Raw genomic sequence first — 10,734 nt, forward strand, 5'->3', positions numbered from 1 at the left:
GAGCATTTTAACATCCTGCATTGTATCAACCTTATTGACAAAGCCTGGAGTGAGGTCTCTCACCGCACTTTGCAATCAGCCAACTTTGGCCAACTTGTGTCCCAGAGCGAAACTTTCAGGAATTTGAATAAGAGAGCTCTCCTGATGTAGTGCATGAAATCATGTCCATTGGCAAGAGTTTGAGAGTAGAGGTAGATGATGCAGACGTGGAGGAGTTGCTGAAAGACCGTCAAAATGAACTAACAACAGAAGAGCTGGTTGCCATGCAGGAAGAACAGATGAAAGTCTTACAAGAAGAGCATTCGTCAGAGGAAGAGGCTAGGGAAGAAATCACCAGTGCTGAGATCAAGGAAATTTGCAGAAAATGGAATGATGTGCAAAAATTTATCGAGAAGCACCATCCTAACAAAGTTGTGACTAATAGGGTCATTAATTTAATGAACGACACTGTGCTAGTGCATTTTAGAAAAATTTTGATTAAGAGAGTAAGACAATCAACTTTAGACCACTTTCTTGTTCCTTATCAAAAGAGGCTTCGACTCGAAGAAACTCCCGATGCAGTGCTACCTGATATTTTTATGGAGGGAGATTCCTCTTCCAAGCATTAAGCTCCGTAGAAACAAAAGTATGTACAGTGCTACTTTATTAAATAAAGTTTACATATTTGTTGCTGTAATGATAGATACTATGTTTTCTTATATTTTCATCAAAGAAAACCCATTTTACAAATAAAATTACAAAAATACTGACAATTAGAACGGATTAATTGTATTTGCATTAATTTCTATGGGAAAAATTGCTTCAGTTAACAAATGGACTTGTGGAACAGATTACGTTCGTTAACTGGGGTTCCACTGTAATTGTTCTCTAATGAAGATTTTTACAGTAATATGCATTTCAGGAGTTAAGAAACAAAATGCAATAATTTTATTTCAATTACAGATTATATTCAATTACAGGAACTGATGATTTACATAAAGGGCACAGAGCCTTAGCTTTTGTCTAATGCAGATATTTATTTAAATTAACACTCCTAAACCTTAAAAGTCCAGTAGTAAACATTTAATAGCAAACAAATGTTTTCGACTGTACTTTCGGTCTTCTTCAGGTTTAAAAAACCAGTGAGATTCAAACAAGTGAATGCGTAGAACAAAAATTATAAAATTATTTTCAAAAAATGGAACACCACAAATGGATTTTAAAAGAATAAACAGTTATGCATGTGCATTGCCATGGCAATGGAATGGTTTATGTAATACATACATTTATTGATATATAAATACACCAAATGGGGATGTGGTTTCTAACTGCTGGTATGGGCATTGCCTGTTCCTTCATAGTGGTACTTCCAAGCGTGTGACACATTGACGGCATCATTAGAGTTAATGCAATTGGTACGTAACCAGGCTTTGTAAATTTCAAGTGCCTCCAGGTTTCATAGGTGTTCCACACGTGAGAAAGTTTGATCAGTTTGGCCTCATGTAGGTCAGCTTTTTTTAATTTTTTATTTATGGTTTTAGGCTCCTTACCGCTTGGAGAGCACAAAGAGGCCAAAAATGTTATGTTATGAAGGGTGGTCTGGGGTTAGTGTCCCTAAATGGGCTCATAGAAGTCCCAAGTAGGGCTCATAAGATCTAGTCCCTTGTGAGGGCTCATAAAGTTACGTTTTATTTGTTATGTTTAGACTTTATTCTGTGTGTTATATTTTGTGTTGTGCTTTGCTAACTTACCTAATTTTACAATGTCCAAGAAGAAAGGAAAGGTTGATAGAAAAGTTGCAGTATGCGACCCAGCCCCACCTAACCTAACGTCTTTTGGATGATTCAAAGTGGTTGAAGTAGTGAGTCCACAGTGAAGTATCCAGCGATAAAGATTTCCAGCAAAATTTGGAATAGAGAATTTTGAAGGACCTAATACCACTGCTGGTATTAGCTACAGTCTTCCGGGAGGACTGTAAACTTAAAGGGGCAGCTGGTCCCATTAGGGGAGAAAAGAGTAGGTCAGCTCTTATGCCGGGTTCAGTGGCATATGTTGATAGGGCGGTGGTGTGCCTTTTATTAACAATGTTGTATTTATGTTCCTGCAATCTTTTATTCAAAGAGCATTTTGTGGACCCAATATAAACTAATTCCCTTTGAAACCTGTTGTCCCAGAGAGGAACCATGTAAACACCCGGTGCTTGCTTTTTATTGATCTTATCTTTGCCACTGCGGAGTAGCCCATATACAGTGCTGGGCCTCTTGTATGCAATCTTAGTATTAGTATGGGTGGCAATCTCCCTGTAAACGGAGTTGAGGTGATGGTTGTACTCAACCACTGCACAAGACTGTGTGCTATTTATGTTGTGTGTTCCGTGGGTCGCTACTTATGTGTTAGAAGTGTCGCATGCGGCTATTCATGTGGAGTATGCGCGAGAAAGGTTGTGTATCAGGTTCTTGCTATATCTGTGCTGTACTGCTATGTTCTGAATGAGTTTCAACTCCGCCTCTGTCTTCAGATCTAGTGTGGTGTGTAAAAGCCTGCTTTGTTAGGGCACGGAATGCTGAGATCTTATAGGAGTATGGATCCGCAGAATTGGCTGGGATGAACAATGGCCTATAGCATGATTTGTAATGTACTTTCGTTACCACCCTAGTGCCATCAAGTTGAAGGTGGATATCCAGGAAATGTGCAGCAGATGTGTCTTTTTATTTAAGAAAACAAAAATTCAAAAACATTCAGATCTAATGTGCTTTTTTCTTTGTCACAAATTGCCAATGAAAAAAAAAAAAAGAATAAAATTTATTTGTTCAAACTTTAAAATGTTCAAAAAATTTTTTCACAACACTGGTGTAAATGAATCAAACACTCCAAAAATCTTAATTAATATAAGACCAATGAAGAACTTTAATTAAATATGGTAACATATTTAATTAGAATTCTTCACTGATCTTAAATATTAAGGTTTTAGGAATGTTTGATACTTTAAAATGTACAATAGCAAATATGGTTTATCAAACCATCTACAATACTACAATCATTGTGTACATTTTAATAAAAGACACTTGTTAATTATTCAAATATTTTTGATTTTTGGATTATTCCCCTTGGTTACTTCTGGATCTGCCACTGTAATTGTATATATGACACAAATTTATTTCTTTTGAATTTGAAGTATTTATATAATGTTGAACGCTTTCGAAAAATTAAAGGATATATCAATTATTGTTTCACTAATTAATTATAGATTACTAATTAATCAGTTTTAATAATTTATATTTATCATTTTTTGTTTTTTAATGGCATAATAGTGCAACGAAAACAAAAAATTTATCATTATCATGTTAAATTTAAAAGATTTCCAAAAATATAATATATGTTAATTTTTAAAAATGTTCGGTTAAAATTAATGTAATTGTAAAATATTTTACATACACAACTTTTTTGTCATTTCATCAATCTACAGGGTGATCATAATTAAAGAGATGGTCAGATCCTGTATATAAAAAACTATTCAGCAAGTCTCAGCCAAATTTGGTATACACTGGTTCCAACTATAAAATTTTGAATTTTTGGAAAAAAATTTTATTTCAAAATTCAGCAGCTAGGGCAAAATCTGCCTCTTCTGTCCTCTTAATGTGCTTATTTCTTATGTTTTATAATAAATTTTGAGTGTAAAAGGGGAGTTGCAAAACATTCTTCACAATTCTTCAATAGGTAAACAGTCATAATGCTCACTTTAACAAGTAATGAATGATTAAGTAAATTTTATCATTTAGCTGTTATTTTTTTCAAGAATACTCTGCATCTGGATCAGTGATCTGTTCCGTTAATGCTGCTAGATGCAGAGAGATGTTCCAAAACTGTCATTTCAGCATTGCAACAGAGATATTGTCTGAATACCACAATCTTTATACAAGATGGTACATCCCACATACTGGCCTAAATGTGCAAGCCTTACAGTAACAATTTTTTTACATGAGAGAATGATTAGACAATCATTTCCAATATCACAGCTGCAACCTGTGACTTTTGATTCAGGACTACTTAAAGGGCCGTGTTTACAAGGCAATGTTCTCAACCTAGCTGTTGTAAAAGACAATTTTACCATGTGCTACAACTTCACACAGGTCATTTCACCATTAAGTGACATGTTGTGCAGCAAATGCAGTTTTCAGAACATGGAGACAAAAGCTAAGGCTCTGTACCCTTTATGTAATCATCAGTTCCACATTTCACATCTGTAATTGAAATAAAATTATTGCATTTTGTTTCTTAACTCCTGAAATACATATTACTGTAAATACATTTACTAATGAAAATTAAGGAAACAGTCAAATTTTGCTATGTTGAATTTTGAAGTAAAATTTTTTACCCAGAAATTAAAACTGCATACTTAGTCAGTGCATACATCAAAAGTAGCTGAAATCTGTTTAAATTTCTCTTACAGAGAACTCTGAACAACTACACTTTAATCATAATCACCTTGTATAATAAATTTGGAAAAACAATACCATAATGAACAACAAATTATGGATTATTATTAAGCAACAATTTAATACTAAAAAATTATAAAATTGACTTTGATGTGTAGTGACCTCATTATTTTATCTTTTTATACAAACATCTGTATAAAAAGATAAAAACAAACTAATAAGCACATCAATAATACATTAATATCTAAGTTTTAATGTTTGATGTACACTTAAAAATGATATATGCCTTAGCACTATTATTTATCAAATAAATTTTTATAGCCGATATCTATTTTAAAATTTGTTAATATGTGATTTCAACTTCAATCTATCTTATAAGATCAATTTGAACAAAAAAACAATTTAATTAAACGGGAAAAATAATTCTAACTCATAGTATAGCAGAAATTTAATTAACAATTGTTATTTTAGAGAATTATTTGATTTCTCTTTTGCCTGATATGACTATTGAAAAGAACTTTTTCCAAATGAAAACAGTTTTATCAATATTTAATTGAGATTTACTTAAAATGATAGCAATGTGCATCCCTAATTAGGATTGATACAATCTAATATTAAGCAAATATGACCATTAGTACACTTTTCCATTCTTTATCTGAATATATTTATAATAATTAAAAATTTTAAAACAAAATAATAAATGTATTTTTCATCAGTTTAAGCTAATTATTTATATTTATTATTTATTTTAAGAGGAGTTATTTCAGAAATATACAAATTTTTTTCTTAGCATTGTGTTAATTTAACAGATTTTTATTAAATTTTTTCAAAGAAAAATAATGTTATAGATGTTATCACTTGAAAATACAATTGTTCTATCTCCCAATTTTTAAAATAATGAATTGAGAATCTACCAACAGTCTATGTGAACTGTTGGTAGATTATATAGAAGAATTTGTAACCAGATGACTGTATAAACAGTTAACAGTATATGTCCATGTAATCTTTAATAATTACAGTAAGTTAAACATTGCAGTTATCAGTATTTATGTAATAGTGGCTGAAGACAGTTTAGTGAAGGCCACATTAGTCTTTTATTGTTGGGATCTCTTATTTTCTAAAGCTCCAATACAGTTTGATAAGCCTAGTTTATCTCTACCAATTGGTAATTTGAGATAATTATTTAAAACTTTTGATTGCCCAGACTTTGAGCTGCTCTTAGGAAAAATGGAAGAGAAAAATCCTTTATGAATTTTCTGCCATATGATTTTCCCATTTATCAAATTTATGTCATATCCTTTTTCTGTATTGCCGGTATTTATCCTGTTTTCCTGTATTTCTTGATAAAGTCTATTAAAACTGTTTTCTATTCTACTAAAAAAATTCTTCACTAACTTTACTACACACATGTTCATATTTTCTGCCATTTTCTCTGACATCAAAGTGCTGATTGGTTAAAAATTTCAATGTAGCAGGTAAGAGTAACTTTAATTTTGATAACATCAATTAAGCTGTAGTTTTGTTAAACTATGGCTACTACCAGTACTTGTTTGCAAAAAGCAATTTAAGCCATGAGTTTAGTTTTAGGACTTAAGCTAGTCAGTCCTTGTTTTTGTAATTGGCCCATAAGGATAGAATGGAGTCCATTCTGGGATAAGAAAAAGATTCAATACCTTCTTTAGAAGGTACCATCTTAAACATTAAAATTGGTTACTGCATACCAGTTAATGCTTTAAACAGCTGTTCTGAAAGTTTGGAAAAGATTATGCAAAAGATTTTATTTCTATTTTAGCAATTTTCCACAGGGTATATGCAGCTGAAGGGTGTGTAGTATGAACCTAGGTATTAAATGCACAAAATTATAGTAATAAGAATAATTCAGTAAAAATGAACAGTATACTACGTGTTGTTTCCAACAGCTAATTTTTCTAACTGTACATTAGTGACACAAATGACAAAGCATAAACAAAGGCATAAAACTAGGTGTTCCACTACCATATGTATAATATTGTGTGGAACTGTATTATCCTGACAATATACTATGTGGTTCTGTACATAAACTACTAATATAATAGAATTCACCCTTCAAGCATGATGGAATATTTAGTTAACTAGAAGAGTAGTTAACTAGGTACTAGGTAGTGTAATTAAATCAGTAGTTAACTAGTGTCCATCTCTATATATTAATATGATATATTTACAATGTAAAAAGTACTATAATTACATAATACTTTTTCCAAGTCTGTAATGATTGGCTATACTTCATTTATAATTAAAGTAAGAATGACTATAAACTATATAATTCCTACATTATAAAAACAATTCATTACCTTAAGTTTTTCTGAAGCATTTCATAAAGTTTTGGAAATAAAATCTTAATATTAGTAATATTTTAATTTAATTAAAATTTAATTAACTAAACAATTACTTACCTCTTTTTTCAAATCATCTTCAAATTGCACAGATTGATTGTTAGAAGGATTGCATATTTTAGAATTTAATTCTTTTGAAATATAATGAGAATATTCTGGTGGAACAAATTTCTTATTTATTTTCATAAATTCATCATAAGCTTCAATGCTAGTAGATTTTAAATAATTTGGCCATTTACCATACAACATTCTCAATTTATTTTTTCTATAGAATAAAAATAACTTCAGTTAAAGATTTAGAAATATTTCTCAGACTACTACTCCTATAATCCCATATTTAATTAGTTGAGGGCTGCTTCTGAACTCTAAATACTCCCAGAACATATTTAATTATAATGATTTTTTTCGTTTTGTTCTTAGGTTCACTTTTGCATCACCATGTATAATTCCATGAAGGTTATTCAAAATGAAAAAAATGTTTTTATTCCTAATCTGTGTATAACAGTGACATAATTTATGAAAAAACAAAGTGGTGTATTATATTTGGTACATATTTTTCTTCCTACAGAAGCAGTAAAAATTTAACAAACAATATCAGAATAATTCATAATGCATAACAATATCTGATAAATGATATACAAAATTATAGCTGCACTTGTTATAAAATTGATCACTTTTAACTAAAAATATTTGCTAAACTTTGTAATATTGACAAATATTAAATTTAGGTAATTATATATAAAGATTATATCATAAGATAATAAAAAATTATGCAATTTTTAGCAAACATTTTAATAAATCAAATTTACATTCCTTTCTTATTGACTAGCCATTATAGTTACTCAGCTGAATCCTTCTTTCCAACACTTGCATTTCATTTTAAAAACATTGGCATTATTTAAACCTCACCCACTGTTAAAAGTGCATTGATTAATTCTATTCAATTAACCCAGTGTGAATGAGGTGAGAAATTGTTACACCAGCTATGAGGTGGGTAGGAGATACCCGAAACTTTGATGCCGAATTTTTCATATTATAATTGTGTATTAAGTATTTTTTTACTTGGGATAATAATACAGAAGAGCGTCGTTTATCCGAATAAATTGGGGACTGGGGTTGTTCGAATAACTTATTTTTCGGATAACCGATTATGTACGAAAAAATATATTAACCTATCCCGTGTTGAAATTTTTCTCCGTTGCGTGTCGCTTCGCGTTGAATTTCCGTTGATGTTAAGCCTAACGTAAACTTTTTAAAATAATAATTGTGGCTATTGTATCNAGGCATCTGTGGAGGATGGATAGGGTGCTTATTGTACCTGTTGTTCTCTCCTGTACAGGTGTGATACCACACACACTACATAAAAGCCTGGGAACATTACAATTGAGTAGAAATACATACATCACACTACAGAAGGCCACTATATTGAATACATGCCACATTGTTAGGAAATTCCTGAATACAGTCACACACACTGACACACTTACTTAATCTTAGTTTTGTTTTGGTTGCTATGCCTTGACTCTGGTCCGGCATAGTACACAGCCACCGGTGTGAACCGAGTATAACCCACTAAACCCAACATAATAATAACTGACACTGACACACTTATTTAATTTTTGTTTTTGGTTGCTATGCCTTGACTCTGGTCCGGCATAGTACACAGCCACCGGTGTGAACCGAGTATAACCCACTAAACCCAACATAATAATAATAATTTCTTACTTTCCTAATAATTTTCAAATATAAAATTTACAAAATAACTTACTTCCATTGAATATTCTGGTCTAGGTTCAACTTCCCATAATAATTTTGAGTCTTTCAAATCAACCATGACATAATTTTCATCCTGTTTTTCTTGATTGTCTATATTACTTTCAACCTAAAATACAAAAATTCATCATATGCCAAAAATAATTTAATTTTTTTAAAATGTATCTATTCAAATTTCTGTTGAGTTTAATTATTAATAATTTATATTTTCAAATCTGGGTGAGTTTATAACATGTAAATTGTCTTTACAATTTCATCTGTTAACAAAATAATGATTCACATTTAAATTAACATTAACAGAATTTTAACTTAAAGGTAAATTTTAAAATAAAGAATCAAATTAAGATATTCTATCATTGATGATATACATCATTAATAGAAATGAGTGAATATCACTTTTCTCAAATTCATATTAACCATATTTCAAATACCCAAAATACTTAGTGAATTTAATTACCTTCTACAACTTGTAAAGCAAGTTAAATAAATTATTTCAATACATTAATAAATTAATAAAATAAATCAAAAGTAAAAAGAATGAATTTATTAAATTTTAAAAACAAAACTTCAAACTTTTAATTTTGACTTTGAGTTTTAAAGTAGCTTTATTTCAATTATTCATATCTCAACTATAATAAATTAACAAATACACTGGAACCCTGGTTAACAAACATCCTGGTTAACGACCAAATCGGTTAACAAACAAAATTCGGATAACGAACTTAATGGCTTTTTGTGTCAAATTTGTAAGCTTGCTTTCATGAAACTTTCTGAACCACTTACAGCACGTGGAATCATCAATGGCTCCCTCACCATACACAGAACATATCTTTTTTTTTGTGTCTGCGAAGCATTCTTGCCTTTACGGAAATAAAAAAGCATAATATGTCAAAAATGCTCCTTATTTTCTGCCATTTGTAATGCTTAACAAAATGTTAAAAACACAACTAAGTAACACAATTTTATTCTCAAATACTAGCTGAGATCCCTTTTGTCAAACAACATCGAAATTTTACACATGCAAAAGAAATAACACTTCACTGTTGCGTTTTTAGCCAGCTGGTGCTAAAAACAGGATGAACTTTTGCATCAACCCAATAGTTTCCAGCCATTCTGGAACTTCACAAATTTCAGTTGCTCTTAGGTGTGTGCGAGGTAAGCATTGCTTTTTCGAATGTGCTAAACTTCGTTTTTTAGTTTTGTGATTTATACTGTATATTTAATCAATATGGCACCGAAGAAAGAGAAAAGTGACTGTAGAAATAGAAAACGTTTTAGTGTAGCATTGAAGAAAGAAATTATTGCAAAATACGAGAATGGCATTTGTGTTTCTGACATCGCTAAAGAATATGATGTGGCAAAATCGACTATCTCTACAATTATTAAGCGTTATTAAGCAAAAAAGCATTTAAGGCTGCCAAAGTGGCTAAAGGAGTAAATGTGATATCGAAACAAAGATCTAAAGTTTTGGATGAAGTTGAAAAACTGTTGCTAATATGGATCAATGAAAAGCAACTTGCTGGAGACAGTGTTAGTGAAGCTATAATTTGTGAAAAGGCTAAAAATTTATACAATGACTTGCTGACTCAGACACCCAGTACAAGTGCAGACAGGCAGGACTTTAAAGCGAGCCAAGGGTGGTTTGATAGGTTTCGTCGACGAACTGGCATTCACAGTGTCATAAGACACAGGGAGGCTTCAAGTTCAGATGAAAAAGCAGCAAAAGCATTTGTAGATGAATTCGCAGAGTTTGTAAAAAGTGAAGGATATGTCTGGAATCAAGTGTTTAATTGCGATGAGACCGGTGTTTTTTGGAAAAGAATGCCTAGACAAACGTGCATAACCCAAGAAGAGAAAGCACTTCCCAGGCACAAGTCAATGAAGGACAGACTTACTCTTTTATTTTGCGTTAATGCAAGTGGTGACCTCAAAATCAAGCCACGTTTAGTCTACAACGCTGAAAATCCCTGTGCCTTTAAGAGCAAAAATGTGATAAAGTCCAAACTGTCTGTACAATGGAAGGCAAATAGTAAGGCATGGGTAACTCGGACTTTATTCATGGATTGGCTCACAGAAGTGTTTGCTCCTACTGTTAAAAATTATCTTCAGGAAATGGATCTTCCTCTTAGATGTCTTCTCTTAATGGATAATGCTCCAGCACATCCACCAAATTT

At 31.4% G+C, this 10,734-nt stretch overlaps 1 protein-coding gene across 1 annotated transcript in view; it reads right to left on the reverse strand.

Moving 5' to 3' along the window:
* LOC111642286 (oxysterol-binding protein-related protein 1-like) overlaps positions 1 to 10,734 on the reverse strand; it is a 190,167-nt gene that overhangs the window by 9,082 nt on the left and 170,351 nt on the right. Inside the window, exons 22-24 of the mRNA XM_023388617.1 lie at positions 6,848 to 7,052; positions 6,746 to 6,756; positions 6,089 to 6,107 (exon numbers count right to left, since the gene is read on the reverse strand). Coding sequence (XP_023244385.1) covers positions 6,089 to 6,107; positions 6,746 to 6,756; positions 6,848 to 7,052 — 235 coding nt within the window. The remainder of the gene's footprint in view (positions 1 to 6,088; positions 6,108 to 6,745; positions 6,757 to 6,847; positions 7,053 to 10,734) is intronic.

This window comes from Centruroides sculpturatus, unplaced genomic scaffold (assembly GCF_000671375.1).
Source record: "Centruroides sculpturatus isolate CEXI.00-Female unplaced genomic scaffold, Cexi_2.0 scaffold751, whole genome shotgun sequence".
In the NCBI taxonomy this organism is placed as follows: domain Eukaryota; kingdom Metazoa; phylum Arthropoda; class Arachnida; order Scorpiones; family Buthidae; genus Centruroides; species Centruroides sculpturatus.